The sequence below is a fragment of the Camellia sinensis genome, chromosome 10, assembly GCF_055761805.1.
Source record: "Camellia sinensis isolate YWXY chromosome 10, ASM5576180v1, whole genome shotgun sequence".
In the NCBI taxonomy this organism is placed as follows: Eukaryota; Viridiplantae; Streptophyta; class Magnoliopsida; order Ericales; family Theaceae; genus Camellia; species Camellia sinensis.
Genome location: NC_138970.1, coordinates 66,391,395 through 66,413,301, shown reverse-complemented (window position 1 = coordinate 66,413,301; position 21,907 = coordinate 66,391,395). Strand labels below are relative to the sequence as shown.

At 39.1% G+C, this 21,907-nt stretch overlaps 1 protein-coding gene and 1 pseudogene across 1 annotated transcript; both read left to right on the top strand.

The window, feature by feature from the left end:
• Window positions 1–865: 865 nt before the first annotated feature.
• Window positions 866–14,719, top strand: LOC145800457 (pectin acetylesterase 8-like; annotated as a pseudogene).
• A 423-nt stretch (window positions 14,720–15,142) lies between these two features.
• On the top strand, window positions 15,143–18,933 carry LOC114272826 (uncharacterized). The gene is made up of 9 exons (XM_082890135.1): window positions 15,143–15,272; window positions 15,470–15,921; window positions 16,028–16,171; window positions 16,263–17,141; window positions 17,229–17,285; window positions 17,940–18,041; window positions 18,379–18,488; window positions 18,589–18,655; window positions 18,763–18,933. Exons 1-9 carry the CDS (start codon window positions 15,143–15,145, stop codon window positions 18,931–18,933), a joined length of 2,112 nt encoding a protein of 703 aa, XP_082746261.1.
• Window positions 18,934–21,907: the final 2,974 nt, after the last annotated feature.

Sequence of the window (21,907 nt, the reverse complement as noted above, 5' to 3'; positions counted from 1 at the left end):
GTTTTGAAAAAGTAAGAGAGAGAAAAGAGATCAAAAAGTGATAAAAAAAAAGTGATTTTACGGACTGATATAAAAACAGGTCTGCTCGAGCGTACAACACCCCGCTCGAGCGTCAGACACAGGTTAACGCTCGAGCGTCCAAAGATCCGCTCGAGCGTCGGATGCACTCTCCCAGAATTTTCTGCAGACGTCCAAAATGCTGAGAGAAGGAAATTCACGCTCGAGCGTCCAAACTTCCGCTCGAGCGGAAAGGCAACAACAAAAGCCCGCTCGAGCGTCAAATCGCCGCTCGAGCGGAGAAACCAAAACCTGGGCAAAAATTCTAAGTTTTAAAACACGGCCAACTTATTCCCAACTTGCCCAACACAACCCAAAACTCTAACACAAAGAGTAAGGGATAGAAATGAGGATAAGACAACAATGAATCTACAGAACCGAGTCCGGATTACAATTAAACAACAACAGGGAATACCGGGATCGCTATATTATTTATACTTCATGAAAACAATTTGTTGACATCAAACTTCAATAATAATTCATATTTAAACACATATTACAATTGAACAGAAGAAAGTAATTTTTGAGGATATTTAATATATAAAATATATACATGCTCATAATCTTAGAAACTTCTATATGCTCTCGCTCCCTGCCCCCACACCACCTGATTGCTAAGATAACTACCCTTGGCAGTTCATTGTGAGTGACTAAGTTAGGCATTTGACGCTTTTCTATAAAACCCATTTGATGTATTAGTCTTTTGGTTTTACTGATTGCTTTGAGAGTTTCATTGCAAGATCTTTAATGGATTCTATAGAGAACATCCTACCCGAAAAAAATAAATAAATAAATAAATAAAAAATGAACATTGTCTACTGTGTATTTTCAGGGAGGAGGATGGTGTAACAATGTTACAACTTGCCTTGCCCGTAAGAACACTTGTCTAGGTTCATCTAAGCAAATGGCAAATCAGCTTGTTTTCTCTGGGCTTCTGAGCAACCTGCAAAAGTTTAATCCAGGTATGCCCAATTGATCTGGATTTCATTTCTTTCCCTTTGAACTTTCACAGGTTTTCGAGCTTCTTTCCTAATTAAGAAAATTAACTCTATTTCAACACACAGACTTCTATAATTGGAATAGGATCAAGGTTATGTACTGCGATGGGTCATATAGCGACCCCGGTCTTTTCCCATTAGGTTGTTGTATCCGAACTTATGTTCCGTAGACCCCGTTGTTATATAATTGTTGTTGTTGTCCTTTAATTTCTTATTTTTAAGTTATAGGATATGTTGGGCAGGTTTGAAACAGGTTGGTTGTGTTTGGAAACCAAGGGTTGATGTCCATTCAATTCCAACTAGTGTCTATTAAATTTTCATGATGGTTCATTCAATTCCAATTAGTGATCCATTCATATTCCATTAGTGGGATTTTATGACAAACTTGTCCATTCATATTTCTAACTAGTGTTCATTTAATGCTAGTTAGTGTTCATTTAATTTTAACTTGTCTTTTCATTTTCCAATTAATGGGCTTTAATAACAACCTTTCAATATCACTTTTTCATCTCCCTTTTGATTTCAAAACCCTAGAACCATCTTCTCTCTCTCCCTACACACCTTCTCTCTAGGTTTTCATCTCCCTCTAATGTAAATCTATACTAAGTCCTTTGTAAGAAAGGTAGAGTGGGTTGAGGGCTTCATTTTAATCTGAAAGTTTGGCGATTTGGAGCACTTTGGTTTTTGGCCTTCATCTTCTCCATTTGAGGTAGGGATTTCTTTGTTCTTTTTCAATACTCCGTCTATAGATAGACATATGGTAATTTTGTATTGCATGAAAATCATATCAGTGTTGGATTTGTTTGAAAATCATGAGGGGAACCTAGGGTTGGTTGTTTGAGAATGGTTTTGTTATCATTGACTGTGGTTTGGACTAATTAGAGAATAAAATTAGCATGTTATTATTGAAAGGAGAGAAAGCCCTAAATTATATTTTGATTTGGTAAAATAAAAAGGGTTTATGGTTGAACAATGTTGGTAAATTTCTATTGTTAATATGAGTTGTGTAGAAGGTGTTAACAGTTAAAGGATTAATTATGGTATTGGAGTTATTTTGAAATGAACGTATTGAATCAAGTTGGGTTATGGCTTATTATCCATGGAATTGATTTTGTAAAATGAAGAGAATGTAATTGGTTTTGTGAAAAGGGAAAAGTGTTTTTGGAATAAGTGATGGAACATGTTGACTTGAAAAATTATGAAAGTTGATCTTGAAAATGGTAAATGAAATGTTAACTCTATGTGAGTCTCAGAAAATAAATTTGAGAATTGAACTATTGTATCATGAGTGTTGAATACACACATTTGGGGGTTTTATCCTTACCTATCGTACTAGTGTCGTTGTTGGGTTTAAGGATTGCTTGAGAGTTGAGTCTCTTTTATTAGGTGTATTGAATACATGCATCTAGAGGTTTTGTCCTTGGTCATCGGTGGAGGATGACATTGTTGTGTTGAATTGTGATGTATGCGTTACACTTGTGTTGGGTAAACATTATTGAATAGTTTATGTGTATGTATTACACTTGTTATTTATGCTTTGTTGTATTGAGGAATTTGTACATGATAATCGCTTATATACATTGTTTTGTGTGGGAAGAGATAGGGGATGTACTCCACGGTTTAGGGGAAGATAGGGGATGGACCTCTAAACCGGATTTTGTTTGGGAGGAGATAGGGGATGGACTCCATTAGCACCACTATATGTGTGCTTATTGATATTGGAAGTGTTTTTACATGTTGTTGATACAGCACTAAAATGTGTATCATTTGTGAAGTATAAAAGTGTTTTTGTTTGATATTGATACAGCACTAAAATGTGTATCATTTGTGAAGTATGGAAGTGTTTTTATCTGAGATTGATACAGTACTAAAATGTGTATCTATTATGAGGTATGAAATGTTTGAAATGCGTTATTATCTCGCTTATCGCTTGGCGTATCCTTAGCTTACTGTGCATATAGCCGGTAGAGCAGAGTTTTAATTGTTATCGTCAGTGTATCTAAGTATGCTATGGGTTGCGGTGGTTACAGTTTTGAAAGGCCGAGCTGCCTCATTTGTGGATTATATACATGTTGATGATTGGTTGTTTCCCTTTTATTTAAGGCATGCATGTATTGATATGAATGTATTTGGAACAAACCAAAATGCCATTTTGAGATTTTGGAAAGTGTGAAGGAAAATGGGGTATTTGTGAACATGTTTTCAAAAAAGGTCATTTTGTTGTAAGTACGGAAAATGGGGGAAGAGTAATGGGCTTGGTGAAATTGTTTTTTTTCTAAAACTGTTATAGTCATGAAAGTTTGGAAAAATGGGTAATAAAAAGGAAAAAAAGGTGAACCGCTTATAGCGTCGAATGAAATGGCTGTTTTCGAGAAAAGTTCATACTTATGTATATTTTGTATAAACTGCCACATTACTATTCTAGTATGAGAATGAACATTCATGATCATAGCTATCTATAAGTTGTTATTGTTGGAGATCATGTTGAGATCCCTACTGGACTATATGTTCATCCCACGTTGTTGAATCTTTTTCAGGTGATAGCCAGGATGTTCTACAAGGTTGGATCTTCTTATTTGTTGGCCACGGGGCCTCTTTTGTGTTGGCGGAATGCCATTTATGTAAAAAGGGTTATACCCTTCTTCTTGACTTTTAATGATATAAGCCCAAGGGCAATTTATTTAGTGTACTCATGTTGTATTTACTTGCATACAAATGAGAGCAATGTTATTCACTTCTACAAGTTGAATATACGAGTTTATTTTCGCATGTTATCTCTGAAATGGAATTAAGTAAATGAAATTGGTAATACTTTGAGTAATAAAAAGTGGGGCGTGACAGGTCATCATTTACAGGCGCTATCGAAACAGTCAATCCCGTGAGTTATATTAGTAGCAATTACAACAAAATTAGGAGATTAGTACCTACATCGCTTGTAAATTTGTATTTTGTTGGATTTATGATTGCATTTTTACTTTCATCAGGCTACTAATCTTCACTTTAGGATTTTTGCCGCTGTTATTGAGGATCTATTAGCAAAAGAAATGAAGAATGCAGCAAATGTATGTGTGGTTCATATCTATGTTGCATATTCTCTTTCTCCCTCTTCATCATCATTATCATTGTCCTTAATTACTCCTAAAACTCAGTTCGAACAGGCTATCATCTCAGGCAGTTCAGCTGGTGGTTTAACATTCATATTGCATTGTGATAACTTTCGAGCTCTCCTATAGCGATCCCGGCTTTACCCTTGTTGTACAGTGATCCGGACATGTGTCCGTGGATGATAGTAATTGATTATTGTCTAGTTTACATCTATTACTACTTTGTATATTGAGTTATAGGATGTGTTGGGCAGGTTTGTTACAGGTTGGTTGTGTTTAGGAGCCTAGTGTTGCTGCCCAGATTTTTGGACCTTCGCTCGAGCGAGGAGTTGGTCGCTCGAGCGAGAGTTGAGTTCGTGTCTGGTGGGTCGAGCCAGAGTGGCTTCGCTCGAGCGAGCGATTGCGCCTGGTTCTGGACCTGAGAGTTGCATTTCTTGGCTCGAGCGAGCTTCCTTCGCTCGAGCGGTCTGGTTTGTTCTTCGCTCGAGCGAGAAGTCTGTCGCTCGAGCGTGCTTCTGGTTGCAGACCTGAGGGTTTGAGTTGTTGGCTCGAGCGAGCATTCTTTCGCTCGAGCGCACTTCTGAGTTTTCGGCTCGAGCGAGAACTTCTTGGCTCGAGCGAGAGTTTTCTGTGTCTGGTCGCTCGAGCGACAAAGTCTTCGCTCGAGCGAGCGTGTTTTATATCAGCGGACAGTAGCATTTTTGAACATTAGTTTTTCACTTTCTTTTTCTTTTAAACCCTAGATCCGAGACTCTCTCTCTCTAAACTTACACTCTCTCTGAGATTTGATCTCCCTAGAGTGTGAATCTAGCCTAGGGTCTTTGTTAAAAAGATAGAGGGCGTTGAGAGCTTCGATTTAATCTGAAAAAATTTGGATTTGGAGCACGTTGATCTTCGAGTTTTCATCTCCTTTTTGGCTCAAACTTCGAGGTAGGGATATCCTACTCCTCTCTATGGATGTTGTCTTTAAATTTTAGTATTTTGAGATGTTGGGGTTGGTTTGGTAATTTTGTGAAAGTTCGGGGCTTTTGAGTAATTTTACAAAAGTTGGGGTTTTATTTATAATAAACCTAGATGCATGTTTGGCATAGAGAAATGGAATAAATGTTGAATCATTGATGAAAATGGGACCTAAGGGTTGTAATGTTAATTATGGGAATTGACCTAATTACATTGTTTGATTAATTGGGATAATTAATTGCGAGAAATGAGAACATGAAATGGAATTGTTGAGATTGGGAATATATGGGGTTAAAGGGTGTAGTTGAACTATTTGTCACTCACCGAAATGAAATGTTGATTGAATATCCATTTGTGCATTTATTTTCTGTTTAGAAATAATTGCTTTGGGCTATCGGTGGAGGATAGTCGTGATTGTTGTAGACAATGCATGATGATTAGGCAAACGGAAACTAATCAATGGAATGTGTCATGGAATTTGACGGTTGATAGAATACATTAACTGTATGTATTGAGTGATTGTATATAGAACCAATGTGTTTGTATACGTTATGTGTAGAGGAGGAGATGGGGGATGTACTCCGCGGTTTAGGGGAAGATGGGGGATGTACCTCTAAACCGGATAGTATTGGGAGAAGATAGGGGATGAACTCCGTAGATACAGCTCTTATGCTTGTCTAGAGAAGTGAAGATGGAGCTTATATGCTTATCTTTGTGAAGTGTGGATAGAGCTTATATGCTTATCTGTGAATATGGGATATTGTTGTTATACATATCTGTTGAAATGATGATAGAGCTAATATGCTTATCTGTGGAAAAAGGGAAAATGAAAAGTAACTTGGACTCATAAGTCGTATGGCATAAATATGTGATTTATGTGGATGTACCAGTGTTGGCCATCTATCAATTGCTAATCTTTTAGTCATTGTTCATGGTTGGTTTAGTGTATTTCTACTGGGCTGTGGCTCACCCTATATGGGAATATCATTTTCAGGCACAGGTAGGATGCCACCTCCAAGGACATAGCTTGGGAGGCTAGAGGCGGACATACTTTTGTCGTTTTACTTTTTGATGTATTACATGTAATTCAAGCCAAGGGCTTAATGTGTAAATGAGTTAGTACTCTTTTGTTGTAACCAAGTGTTAACTTGGAAAGCTGTAAGCCCATAGGGCATTTGCTTTTGTTGTTAACATGTAATACTTTTTGTAATGAAACTCTGATAAATGGAAGAATGTGGAACTTTTATATATCAATGCATATCTTTATTGATGGGTTTATTGTTGTTATTTTGAGGGCGTTACAACTTGGTATCAGAGCGTACCGGGTTCGAATACTTTGGGTACGTGGGAAGTGATTAGGATCACAATGGGTTTGTCTCGCTTGATAGAGACTTAGATGTAGTGATTATATGCTACGTGCTTAATTGCTGACATGCTTATGTGACTATGTGGGTATGGGATTTAGTTTCTAGGATGTTGATTGGATCCTTGGGTTTCTGGGAGTCTTGTTGGAAAAGCACTTGATCAATGCTATTTTTAACCGGAACTCTAGTAACGCCTCGGGACTATCATTATCCGGAAATGAAATTCGTAAGTGCTTATGTGTTTATGTGCTTATGTGGAGTGAATTACAGTTGTCCATGCATTAGGACGTGAGTGTTTAGTTTCGGCACATTTATGAATATGCTAACATTCTGTGTTACCTTTATTAGGATGTCAGGACGAGGAAGAGGTGCTAGGCGTGGTAGGCCTGCGAGGCAGGAAGTACCGTTACCGGGTGAGATTCCGGCAGTGCAGGAGGGAGTTGGCCAGGCCAATGTGGCCGAGCCAGCAGGTCAGCAGGCTATGGGTGCCTTGGCCAGAGAGATAGCAGGAGCTTTGGGTATTCTTAGAGCTGGGAATCAGGCAGCTGAGGCAGGGCCTTCTTTCTTGAAGAGGGAGTTTTTCCGGTCTAATCCGGATGAGCTTATCGGGGATCCGAAGGAGCCACTGAAGGCTGATGAGTGGCTAGAGCAAATGAGTAAGACGTTCGAGATGCTTGGCATCGAGGACGGAGCACTGAAAGTGACCTTGGCATCCTTCCAACTGAAGGGAGATGCGGGTCAATGGTGGAAGTACGAGAAGGCTCGTGTTGGTGGTACTTGGGAGGCGCTTGTGAATGCTTTTCAGGAGAGGTTTTTGTCTGCAGCAGCTAGGGAGAAGCTGAGGGATCAGTTCAGCCGGCTTAAACAGCAGGGCTTGTCAGTGGCCGAGTTTGAGGCTACTTTTACCAGTCTGTCCAGGTTTGCACCGGAACTGGTGGCGTCCGAGGAACGCCGTTGCTATGAGTTTGAGCGGAAGTTGAGGCGGGGCCTCAAGTTGAGAGTTGGTGGGTCTTATATCCGAGAGTATAGACACCTGGTAGATGCTGCTGCTCATATGGAAATTATGATGCAGGAAGAGGAGGAAGAACAGAGGGGCTCCAAGAGGAGCCAGGATGGTCAGAGTGATGGCAGGAGACAGAGGGGTTATAACCCTCAGCAGTCTCAGGGTGCAGTTTCTAGATCGACCTTTCCAGTGCCGAGTGCAGGCTCGGGGAGAGGCAATCAGGGGGAGTTTGCTTGTTACAAGTGTGGCCAGTTGGGTCACAAGGTTTCTGTTTGCCCGCAGAAGGGTGGGGGTCAGAGAGCTGCTTCTTCTTCAGCTAGACCGCAGAGTCAGAGTTTAGGCAGGGGGCAGCCCTTGTCTTGTTATCAGTGTGGACAGCCTGGGCACCTGAAGAGGTTTTGCCCGCAGTTGAGTGCCACTTCGGGAGCGTCTGGTTCTAGGCAGACGCAGGGTTTTCAGCCAGCTCAGTCTGTGCAGGCCTCGAGGGCCAATCCGGGAGCTTCGTCATCCTAGTCTGTGCAGCAGTCTTTTGCTCCGAGAGGTGAGCAGGTAGACCAGGGGCCTACCGGGCGCGTGTATGCTGTTACCGCGCAGGATTTAGTACCGGCTCCATCGGTAGTGAGAGGTACTTTTCTGTTTTGCAACTCGGTTGCTAGTGTATTGATTGACACGGGTGCATCTCATTCTTTTGTATCTGCTGCATTTGCATCTGTTTTGGAATTGGAGTTGGCACAGTTAGCATCTCCTATTTGTGTGGTATCGCCTTTGGGTGGTGAGTTGATCTTGAAACAAGGTGTTAGAGGTTGTGATATAGAGGTCGCCGACTATAGGCTTCCTTTTCCGTTTTTTGTCATGCCCATGAAGGGCTTTGATGTTATTTTGGGTATGGACTGGCTATCGTCATACCGGGCTGTTATCGATTGCTACCGCCAGAGGGTCACGTTATGTACCTTGAGCGGGGAGTGGTTCCATTTCTTGGGAGACCGGGTTGGCTGTGTGTTGCCACCGGGGTATGATTTGCGAGGGCGAAGTGAGCTTAGTAGTCTACTTGCCAGCTTTGAGAGTGGTGAGAGCGGTGAGACCCAGCTTGTGTTGCCGAGGGTGGTTTGTGAGTATTCGGAGGTCTTTCCCGAAGACCTTGTTGATTTGCCACCTCACCGAGAGATAGAGTTCTCTATTGATTTAGTGCTTGGCACAGCGCCGATTTCTATGGCACCTTACCGTTTTGCTCCAGCAGAGTTGGTTGAGTTGAAAGTTCAGCTCCAGGAATTGCTAGATAAGGGCTTTGTTCGCCCTAGTGTTTCGCCGTGGGGAGCACCGGCCCTCTTTGCTAAAAAGAAAGATGGTGCCTTGAGATTGTGTATTGACTACCGGAAGTTGAATCGGGCTACGGTTAAGAATAAGTACCCTATGCCCCGTATAGATGATTTGTTTGACCAGTTGAAGGGTTCCCGTTGTTTCTCTAAGATAGACTTGAGATCGAGTTACCACCAGTTGAGGGTCAGGGAGGAGGATATTCCTAAGACGGCATTCCGTACGCGGTATGGCCATTATGAGTTTCTGGTGATGCCATTTGGGCTTACCAATGCACCGGCAGTCTTTATGGACTTGATGAACCGGATCTTCCGGGAATTTTTGGATCGATTTGTAGTCGTTTTTGTGGACGACATCCTTATCTATTCGCCTTCTGAGGAGGAGCACGAGGCACACTTGAGAGTGGTGCTTGAGTTACTTAGAGCCCATAGGCTGTATGCCAAGTTTAGAAAGTGTGAGTTCTGACTGAGGGAAGTCAACTTCTTAGGCCACGTGGTATCCGTTGAAAGGGTGTCTGTTGATACATCCAAGGTTGAGGCAGTGCAAGATTGGGCACAGCCTAAGAGTGTGTTTGAGATCCGCAGTTTTCTGGGATTAGCTGGGTATTACCGTCGGTTTGTGAAAGATTTTTCCAGGTTAGTGTCACCGTTGACTAGACTGACTCGGAAGGGGGTCAAGTTTGTGTGGAGTGAGACTTGTGAAAAGTCGTTCCAAGAGCTGAAAGTTAGATTGACCACCGCTCCGGTGTTGATTATTCCGGAGAGAGGGTTGGGTTAAGTGGTTTATTGTGATGCCTCACGAGAGGGTTTGGGTTGTGTGTTGATGCAAGAGGGGAAAGTGGTAGCTTATGGCTCACGTCAGTTGAAAATACACGAGAAGAATTACCCCACACACGACCTAGAGTTAGCGGCTGTGATCTTTGCCTTGAAGATCTGGAGACACTACCTTTATGGTGAGAAGTTCGAGGTGTTCTCGGACCACAAGAGTTTGAAGTATCTGTTTACACAGAGAGACTTGAATTTGAGGCAGAGGTGGTGGATGGAGTTCATCGAGGATTATGATTTTGAGTTGCATTATCATCCGGGAAAGGCCAATGTTGTGGCCGATGCCCTTAGTAGGAAATCCATTACTGATGTAGCTAGTATAGCCATCCGGGAATGGGAGATGTTGGGTGCACTTGGGGAGTTTGATTTGCTACTGGGCGAATCTGTTGAGGCTGCGGCCTTGTTTTCTGTTGTTGCACAGCCTACGCTTGTGACACGAGTGTTAGAGGCACAGAGAGGTGACCTTGAGGTAGAATCCATCCGAGAGAAGATCTCCAGTGGGAAAGTTGAGAAGGGTTTGACGGTGTATCCCGACCTGAGTGTGAGATACCGAGACCGTTTGTTTGTACCGGAGTCTTGCCGAGAGGAGGTACTCCGAGAGTTTCACCATTCGCGCCTTGCAGTGCATCCGGGAGGTACTAAGATGTATCAGGATTTGGATCGCCAGTTTTGGTGGCGGGGTATGAAGAGAGATGTGGCTGTTTTCGTATTGAAGTGCCTTACTTGCCAGCAAGTGAAGGCCGAGCATCAGAGGCCAGCGGGTTTGTTACAACCCTTGCCTATTGCCGAGTGGAAGTGGGAGCATGTCACTATGGACTTCGTTGTAGGTCTTCCGAGGACTCAGCGGGGTAGTGATGCTATTTGGGTGGTTGTAGACCGGTTGACTAAGTCGGCGCACTTTATTCCTATGCGCGTGAGAGATTCGGTGGATCATCTTGCCGACTTGTATATTCGGGACGTAGTGAGATTGCACGGGGTCCCAGTGATGATTGTCTCAGATAGAGATCCTCGTTTTACTGCTAGGTTGTGGCAGAGTCTGCAGAGTGCCTTGGGCACTAAGTTGACCTTTAGTACGGCTTATCATCCTCAGACTGACGGGCAGTCCGAGCGTACTATTCAGATCCTTGAGGATATGCTTCGGGGTTGTGTCCTTGACTTTAGCGGGACGTGGGAGAGGCACTTGCCATTGATAGAGTTTGCCTACAACAACAGTTTTCAGTCTAGCATCGGTATGGCACCGTTTGAGGCCTTGTATGGCCGACCGTGTAGGTCTCCAGTTTGTTGGGCCGAGGTGGGTGATGCACCTTTGTTGGGTCCGGAGTTGGTTAGGGAGACGACGGAGAAAGTTGAGCTTATCCGTAGGAGGCTTGTTACAGCCTAGAGTCGTCAAAAATCTTATGCTGACCGTAGGAGGAGGCCTTTGGCGTTTGAGGTAGGTGATCATGTCTTTCTGAAGATATCACCTAGGCGACGCCTGATGAGGTTTGGGAAGAGCGGGAAGTTATCCCCTCGGTTTATTGGGCCTTTTGAGATCCTTGAGAGGATTGGCGAGGTTGCTTATCGGTTAGCTTTACCGCCGCAGTTGTCCGGAGTGCATGACGTGTTTCATGTGAGTATGCTTCGGAAGTACGGCCAGATCCATCACATGTATTGGATTGGACCAATTTAGAGGTAGATGAGGATGCCTCGTATGAGGAGAGACCGGTTCGGGTCTTGGATAGGCGGGCTCAGGTCCTGCGTGGCAAGACCATTCCTTTGGTGAAAGTCTTGTGGAAACATCACGGAGTGGAGGAGGCCACTTGGGAACGTGAGTTGGAAGTCCGTGAGAAATATCCGGACTTGTTTGTTGATATGTAATCTTGTATTTAAATTTTGAACTATTGTTGAACTTAAGAGCTTTTATATACGTCTTAAGTTGTGAAACATTGAAAATGTTTTGGTTTATTGGAAGTATGTTTTGGAACTTGCCTCATATGGAAGTTGAATATAACACTATATCTGTTGAATATATTGTTGAAATTGGAAAGATAATGCATAATGTTGATGCATGTTGAAAGTACATATGTTGTTTACATATTGTGAAATGCCTCTTGTTAAAGGGATGGGATGACCGGTAATGGGTCGAATTGTTGAATGTTAAAATGTAACATTGTTTAAAATGGAGGAAAACCTGTTTTTGAAAACTTGTGCTTAATTTCGGGGACGAAATTCTGTAAGGGGGGGAGGTTATAGCGATCTCGGTTTTACCCTTGTTGTACAGTGATCCGGACATGTGTCCGTGGATGATAGTAATTGATTATTGTCTTGTTTACATCTATTACTACTTTGTATATTGAGTTATAGGATGTGTTGGGCAGGTTTGTTACAGGTTGGTTGTGTTTGGGAGCCTAGTGTTGCTGCCCAGATTTTTGGACCTTCGCTCGAGCGAGGAGTTGGTCGCTCGAGCGAGAGTTGAGTTCGTGTCTGGTGGGTCGAGCCAGGGTGGCTTCGCTCGAGCGAGCGATTGCGCCTGGTTCTGGACCTGAGAGTTGCATTTCTTGGCTCGAGCGTGCTTCCTTCGCTCGAGCGGTCTGGTTTGTTCTTCGCTCGAGCGAGAAGTCTGTCGCTCGAGCGTGCTTCTGGTTGCAGACCTGAGGGTTTGAGTTGTTGGCTCGAGCGAGCATTCTTTCGCTCGAGCGCACTTCTGAGTTTTCGGCTCGAGCGAGAACTTCTTGGCTCGAGCGAGAGTTTTCTGTGTCTGGTCGCTCGAGCGACAAAGTCTTCGCTTGAGCGAGCGTGTTTTATATCAGCGGACAGTAGCATTTTTGAACATTAGTTTTTCACTTTCTTTTTCTTTCAAACCCTAGATCCGAGACTCTCTCTCTCTAAACTTACACTCTCTCTGAGATTTGATCTCCCTAGAGTGTGAATCTAGCCTAGGGTCTTTGTTAAAAAGATAGAGGGCGTTGAGAGCTTCGATTTAATCTGAAAAAATTTGGATTTGGAGCACGTTGATCTTCGAGTCTTCATCTCCTTTTTGGCTCAAACTTCGAGGTAGGGATATCCTACTCCTCTCTATGGATTTTGTCTTTAAATTTTAGTATTTTGAGATGTTGGGGTTGGTTTGGTAATTTTGTGAAAGTTCGGGGCTTTTGAGTAATTTTACAAAAGTTGGGGTTTTATTTATAATAAACCTAGATGCATGTTTGGCATAGAGAAATGGAATAAATGTTGAATCATTGATGAAAATGGGACCTAAGGGTTGTAATGTTAATTATGGGAATTGACCTAATTACATTGTTTGATTAATTGGGATAATTAATTGCGAGAAATGAGAACATGAAATGGAATTGTTGAGATTGGGAATATATGGGGTTAAAGGGTGTAGTTGAACTATTTGTCACTCACCGAAATGAAATGTTGATTGAATATCCATTTGTGCATTTATTTTCTGTTTAGAAATAATTGCTTTGGGCTATCGGTGGAGGATAGTCGTGATTGTTGTAGACAATGCATGATGATTAGGCAAACGGAAACTAATCAATGGAATGTGTCATGGAATTTGACGGTTGATAGAATACATTAACTGTATGTATTGAGTGATTGTATATAGAACCAATGTGTTTGTATACGTTATGTGTAGAGGAGGAGATGGGGGATGTACTCCGCGGTTTAGGGGAAGATGGGGGATGTACCTCTAAACCGGATAGTATTGGGAGAAGATAGGGGATGAACTCCGTAGATACAGCTCTTATGCTTGTCTAGAGAAGTGAAGATGGAGCTTATATGCTTATCTTTGTGAAGTGTGGATAGAGCTTATATGCTTATCTGTGAATATGGGATATTGTTGTTATACATATCTGTTGAAATGATGATAGAGCTAATATGCTTATCTGTGGAAAAAGGGAAAATGAAAAGTAACTTGGACTCATAAGTCGTATGGCATAAATATGTGATTTATGTGGATGTACCAGTGTTGGCCATCTATCAATTGCTAATCTTTTAGTCATTGTTCATGGTTGGTTTAGTGTATTTCTACTGGGCTGTGGCTCACCCTATATGGGAATATCATTTTCAGGTACAGGTAGGATGTCACCTCCAAGGACATAGCTTGGGAGGCTAGAGGCGGACATACTTTTGTCGTTTTACTTTTTGATATATTACATGTAATTCAAGCCAAGGGCTTAATGTGCAAATGAGTTAGTACTCTTTTGTTGTAACCAAGTGTTAACTTGGAAAGCTGTAAGCCCATAGGGCATTTGCTTTTGTTGTTAACATGTAATACTTTTTGTAATGAAACTCTGATAAATGGAAGAATGTGGAACTTTTATATATCAATGCATATCTTTATTGATGGGTTTATTGTTGTTATTTTGAGGGCGTTACAACTTGGTATCAGAGCGTACCGGGTTCGAATACAACACATTGAAGCCTTTTATAACGACGTAGTCACCACACATGTACCCTCTCTCAATCTCTCTCTCACATGATGTTTCCATTACAATTTTTGTGGTTTTAATTTTGCTGATCTGAGTTCAGATTCTAACTTTCATTTGACTCCGCTACTCAGGGATCAGCAAAAAATTTACTCATATAGTGCACTTCAAAAATGGGACCTGGTTTGGTAAGAGTTGTTTGTTATCTCAATCGTATTGTTCCTTATTCCCTAATTTCTTGTCAATGGTACCAATACATCTCAACTATGTTGCAGTGTTTTTTCCCCCAAAATATGGCTCAGCAAATTCAAACACCACTTTTTCTAGTAAACGCAGCCTACGATTCATGGCAGGTTAGCTCATCCCTACAAATCAACAAAATACTCAAATTTACGCAATTGTTATATCATAGAAGTGTGAAACTAAGGATATTTGAATTTTTTTCCCAGCTTAATCTGTTTTTGGTTGTTCTGTTTGATGAATCTATTCCTATGTTATTTCTCATAAGAACAAAAAATTTGTTTGGGAAACAAAATTTGAAAATATGAGTTGGATGTTTCGGCACATGTCATGTATATCCGACATATACTGTTTGTTAATGTGAAATTTCTTATGTCCAGTTAGACTGACGGGTTCATTATCATTATTTTAACTATTTGTTTATGCTATGAAAGGTATAACAGAGGATGATTTAGGATGACATTGCTGATTGTAGATACAATCAAAGAGAGATAGAGAAAGAGCCAATAGTTGGATTACAAATTTTGAACTTTTTCAGAGGAAAAAGCTGATAAAATAAAAATTAATATCAGATATTCATTCTTCAGTTCTGAAATCAAAGTGGCACAGCTATTGGATATAGATTTTAATTTTCATTGAGAACCAAACTTAATATCAGATATTCAATAAGGGTTAGGGTTTTCAAATCAAAAGCCCTAATGTAAATGAAGTTTAGAGTTAGAAACAAACCTGAGCCACAGAAAATATCTCTTGGAAATATTCGATTTGAATGGAAGAAACTCTAGTTCTTGACATCAAGAGAGTGAGAGGTTACACTGAGAGAATGGTGGTCCTGACGCCGACGGGGCTGGTGGTCTTCGGCAATGACTGAAGCTCCAGCTATGGTGGAAGAGATGAGGGAGGAGAAGAGAAGAGCAAGAGCAAGAGCACGAGCCAGAGAGGGAGGCCAACTGGCTTCGGGACTATTGGACTACTCTGACTTTGCTCTGTTTGGTAACCGGGTACACCGGTTGCCTAATTTAAGAGAAAAATTATTTAATAACTCAATTATGACCTGGTTATGAAGTAATATGGTATAAGTAAATAATTGAATATAACTAAGTTATGAGTTAATATGGTGGTGGTTATGACTAATATGGTATAGGTTATGATATAAAATCATATAAGTTCATAACTAAATGTATGGTTAGTTCAGAACTTTGATCCTTCAACTCATTCATTGAATGTCCACGGTCTTCGAATGCTTCTCACCATAGAAGATGTTCATGAGTTGATGGGATTACCTTCCAATGGTCTACCTGTGAAGTTAAAAGAGTCCGTAGATGAAATTAGAAACCTATGTGATGAACTTGCGGTGAAGAATAAATTTGCTCCGTTCACATCTCTGAAATCTTATCTGCTTGAAACAAAAGATGCTGGAACTGAATTTAAAAGGAAATTTGTCTTATACATCATTGGAGCCCTCTTGTGCCCCACCACAAAGGCAGGCGTACACCAGTCATTCATTCAAATGGTTAAAAATGTTGAGTCCATCAGTCAATTCAATTGGGCAAAGCACACACTTGATTTTCTTGTCGACCGCATTGCTATTGCCAAGGTCAAAGAGCGGTCTGCTATGTGCGGCTGTTTGCTTGTTCTAATGGTACCTCCCCTTGATGTGTAATTATTTCATCTATTATTTTTTATTGCATATTGTCTAACACACATTAAAATGACTTCTTTTTTTTCTTTTTTTTTTTCCCATGTAGTTATTTTACTTGGAACAATTTGCTCGCAAAAGGGAGTTGGTGGCTACTTCCAACTCCATTCCTCGCTTATCCTATTGGGGCAATTCAGAAATTAAGCAAGGTTTGAATCAAATTAAAGCTTTGGGAGGATATTTAAATGTTGAGGTAAATATTTACAACGCATGACTTTTTATAATTATAGCTCAATTTACATTACACCTGTGACATTAACAAGTTATTGTATATGTGTGAATAGGTGGCTTTGCCTAACATTGTTGAAAAGTCCAATGCAGTAACTCTTAGCCAGGGAAGAATTGACAAGAATGATGACTCCCGATTGGCTAAAGTTGAGAAACAAGTCATTGAAATTCATGCCCTTTTGGTCCAAGGCCACAAGGACACAAGGCAAGATGAGGATGAGAAGCGTGTAACCAAAGTGGAGAATCAAGTTGAAAAAATTCTTGAGCTGTTAGAAAAACACATGCCAGTTGATGGAGAACAAGTTAAAACACCACCAAGCAAACTTCTTGCAGAGCAGCGATTGGTCAAAATGGAGAACCAAGTTGGTCAAATTCTTGAGTTGTTAGAACGACGCATTCCATTTGATGGTGGACATGTTAAAACACCACCAAGCAAACTACATGAGGAGCATCGAATTGACATTGAAATGGTTGGTTTCGATGATAGTGGTATCGAAAAGGTTGCAGCCAATTCCCCGAAGTTTGTAAATGAGGATGAGATAAGGAATATGAATGACAAAGAACCAATGGAAACTTTGCATTTGAGAAAAACAAAACCAATCCTCACACCACCAAATGCAAAGCCAGTTGCAAAGAAACGAGCCAAATTGGTTGGTGGGAAAGCATTAAATAATGAACAACTTCCTATTCCACAAAGGAGGCGATCGCGCGCAAAAAAGAGTGATACAAAGGCAGTTGAAGTGAATGCTATAACAATGTCATCATCATGTAGTGTTGTTCATGGTCCTCAGACTCGAGGGACCCAGAATTGCAAAGCCAGTCAGTGGTTGCGTACACCTTTTGTGAAATTTGATGTAATGAAGAAAAGACCACAGTTGAAGCCATCGTCAACTGACAACAACATTGACAATAATATTCATGACAATCTCAATCAAGTAAACTAAATGACTGTGTCTCAAAACATATTTGATACATGTGTAACAAATCGTGTTTGTTTCTTACTTTTCTTTTACTTGTATCAGCTATTTGATAATTTACTTGATCAACTTGGGGGTAATGTTGTTCCTGAAATCCCAAAGGTTTGAAACTAATTATTATAGTATCTTTTGTATATGTGGTTATTTTGTGCCAACTCCATCTTCATGAACATACACTAACTAAGCTTGATTTGTTTTATGCACTATTCTTCTCAATACCTTTACAAGTCATCTGTGCCTTTGCCAGACCCATTAAATGACTATGATAGTCTCGTTCTACGATATGCATTTGATGAATCTCTTTCAGAAGGGTACAATTTGACTACCTTTAACTTGTTATGTATGAAGTATTATACCTTCTAACTCACATAGTTATCCATGTGCTAAGGAATATCTTGTACGGATGAAACTGCACTACGTGGAAGCACAATCTGCAACACGGAAGGAATTGTGGTCCTTGAAACCATACCAGTGGATATCCTCATGTGTAAGACTTTTCTCCTTCTCCTATTTTATTTGCTACCATTCCATCATCCAAGTTACTTTACTTTGCCTATTCATAAATTTCATATATTTTGCATTGCAAATTATAAATCTCATTGTTGTGAAATTGACAAATAAACAAAGGAAAAAGTTTCCAAATAAGGATCACAAGGTTTGGTACTTTCTGACCCATGTATCGGTAAGTATTAGCCATACCTAAAGACTTTTTTTATTTAGGCACAAGTTATTTATATGTTAAAATTGAATATGCAGCAAAAGATTTTGTGTCAACCTTCTGATGACACAATGAAAGATATAGTAGAAGATTATTTTGGAATTTACAGATACACTGGCCCCCTTCATGCTTGTGAGGAGGTAACATGATAAAATACTACTATTACCCAATTTCCAAATTTACCATGCACAATAACATTTGATCCATGTCATGTATTTATTTATTTTTTGCATGTACATTCGACGTTATATTTTTAGATTTACATGCCCTTCAACCATAGGGAAAACCACTGGTTGTGCTTGAATGTAAACATGGAAAAACGGGTTGCCTATCTATTCGACTCCAGCAGATGTATTGACACCGATGAGGATTGAAAAAATCAAGCTACATTATTGGTAATAGAATAACCATTATGATACCACTTGTATCCACTTTTTTGTTTCTTGATCTATGTACCTTACTACCTACCACCAACAGGTACAATCATTGCATAAGCTGCTTCTATATGCGCATGGAGAAGATTATGTTCAAGATGTTAGTTCGTTTGCATTTCAATGGTTGGAAGACATGCCACGCCAAGACAACAGGTAATACACTACATTATCGTTCTTAATTTTTAAATAAGCATTAATGTTATAATCTCTAAGTTCGTTGACTCTATTGTTACAACTACACTCATTCCTATAGCTATGATTGTGGTCTTTTTGTCATCAAATATATGCAAGAGAAACCTTTGCCTTCGGGTGTAATCAAGGTACTTACATTTATACCCAACTGTCCACTTATCAGTATCTTATGTTTTATGAAGACTAATTTTATAATGTGTGATGTTTTTATGTACTCACTACTTTTGGCATGTAGTTTGACTATTTGCATAGGGCTCGCTTGTTACTTGATCTTGTGATATACAAGCATAATTCAGTTCCTATTGTTGGTGATATCGCGCAATATAAAGCTGGTGATGCTCTATTCTTTTTTATTTTTCATAAGTTCGTACAATCAATGACGTTATCGCATTTCTTAAACTCGTGAACTTTGAGTTTATAACTCAACCTTTGTTATAAAATTATATTCTCAAGTGTGCTATCTTGTGCAGAACTCAGAGCTAGGGGTGAATTGAAATGGAAGTAGAGGCTAACATGAGCTGGAAATTAGATTTTGTTAGTGAGACCTATGATGGTATGTCTGTTTTCAAATACTTAAACTAGCATGAGTTTTGCAGATCTTATTGATGTTTGGAATGGATGGAGGCATTATCAATACATCATTACCAACTTCATATTGACTTTGTTGGTCATTTTATTAAGATAGTGCCAACCACTATTTATAGGATAAAAGACACCACAAGAAAAAGAGGATACAACGACTTTTTTTTTTTATGACGTTTTTCAAAAACGTTGTGAAATCTGTCCAGATTTTTCAGATTTGTAATGTAGCCAAGGGGTGTTTACTTTTCCAATTTGTCAAATTATACTTAATAATTTTTGTACCTTCATCTTGTCTACTTCTCTGGGATAGTTGTTGTACAAACAAATATGAGTTTGCTCAGTTAAAGATACAATTTTTTTGCTACATCCTCTATCATTCGTTTTTGTTTTACTTTACTAAGTGCTTTGAGATGGCATTGTTGTAGGCTTCTTGCGGGTCTGGGAGCAGCCACGACAGGAATATGAGAAGCCCTTTGAGATGGTTGGTGCATCTATTATGCTCTGCCTTTTATCCATTCCCTACTATTCAATTTTTTTTTTCTAGCCATCCATCCCACAAGTTTTCAAGACCTTGACTGCTTTTTACTATTCAACAGAATCTTTAAATGGAAGGAATCAGTGAATTTGGTTATACCTTTTGAAAGTTATTTTATTGCTTTTAATAGCTAAACTTTGCTTCTTTTTTTTCTTTTTTTTTTGTGTGGAAGAAAAGAATATTTTTAAAAATACCAATTATCAAGTAGCTTAATTTTTATTGAAATTTCCAGTGAAAAATCGATGAGTTGTTTGTTGCTCAAGTATTGTTAGGTTGAACAAGTTGTCTTACAATCCATTTTGTGCGTGTGTATGTCATTTTAGTCACATTATATCATTTTCTTTCCCGGGAATTACCAGGACAAGACAGGAGGCAATGAAAGCAACCACTACATTTTGGCTGTTATTCTTTTTTAGGTTGATGATTGCTCTTTGGATATCATCTTATGTGATAATGGGTCTGATCTTATATTTTTTATTTTTTCAGATGGTGGTCTTATCTTTTATTTAGATATCAATAACACTAATATTTTTGCTTAGTTATGATAATATATATATATATATATATTCTTAATATTTTTGAGACGGGTTCCCTCACCATTGTTGGGGAATTGTGTTAATAGACCAAAACAAGTATTACAGCATTACAGCAATGGGATGCTATTACAGCAGCCAAAGTCAAATTATAACAAAGACCTCTCTAAAACTCCACTCCAATGGTCTGTCAATGCTCATGCCAAATTATAACATTGCAAAACTTAGCTATTGAATTGAATTGAAGAACATTGCCAAATTACATCACATACCCCACCTGCTTTGGTAGCTCACTGATATGTCTGATTGCATGAATAACCTACCATTTGTTGATGATCAATGCTTGTTTCTTGTGATATTTTCCTTTCATCTGTTGATGACTTTTTAACCATTTAAAATAAGTAATAAATAAAGGGAGCCTTAGCAGCTTAATTTGTCAACCAAAAGGATTTTCAAAAAAGAGCGTTAAATTGAGACATAAGAGGGTGAGTTTGGCATAGATCTTTCTTACTGCACAACATGGGCTGGGGGCCAGATTTACACCCCTAACTCTCTCATTAGCTAATTTCACATTATTTATTGGACTACTCTCTTAATTCAATATCTCGTTAGTTAATTTTACATTATTTATAGGAACACTCTTTTAATTCAACTAATAAAAAAAATAATATTAGAAATCACGAAAAAATATCATAAAATATTTTATAAAAATTTTTCGTTCTTTGATTAATGTGAGATATTTTATTATATATGTGATGTAACGACAAAGAATCTTTCATAACCATTTTTATGATCCCTATCATTACTTTAAATTGTTTAAATAAATTCACTCCTTTGCCATGTGGTTGACAACGCAGGCCGTGGTAGTTGGGTTGAAAACTTGAACATTCGTTTTTCTGAATCTCTAATAAATTATAGTTTTACGAATTCTAATAAATTATAAATTAAATTAGATCTGTACATATGATAACGTGAATCACAATCTTATATGGATAAGATATGGGGGCTTACATAGAGATATGGAAGTAGCTAGTAATTTAGGTTCCCTTTATTTTAACATAAAACATTTAAATATTTGTTTGTTATTTGACTAAATAAAAAGTAAGTAAAATATTTTTTAAGCAAAATATTTTTGTATCATTTTTTAAAAAATGACTTACCTTTTTCAAATAAATATATTAACTCACTAAAAAGTCATGAATTACACTTTATTAAATCAAAATTTCTAAATTAAGTAATAAAATATTTTTGTTTTAAGTGTCAACCAAATGCCGAAAAATAAAAATAATATTTTTCTATATAAAATCGATGAATTAAAAAAAATATTTTACGTAGAAACAGAAATATTCTTTCCATTTATACCATCAATCATATCCAAATAATATTGCAGAGTTTTTCTTCTAGTCTTCGTCAAGTTCATACAACTATTTATTCAATTCAACTCTTTTGATGAACCTGGACGGAAGATCAACAATATTGAAAGGCGAGTTACTACTGCAAGGTAGTGTAGGATTTCTTACAACCTCGTCTGGTGAATGATAATTCCTTACAAAATTCTTTCTTCAAGAAAAAAAAGTGTGCATACAAAATATGAACTTCCATACAGCAAAACAAATATCCATCAACCATCATTTAAGAGTATTTATACAAAATACTAACAGATTTAAGTTCTCAAAAAAATTTTAAAAAAAAATCTTAGTTTAGCTCCCAATATCACCCGCTCGATCATG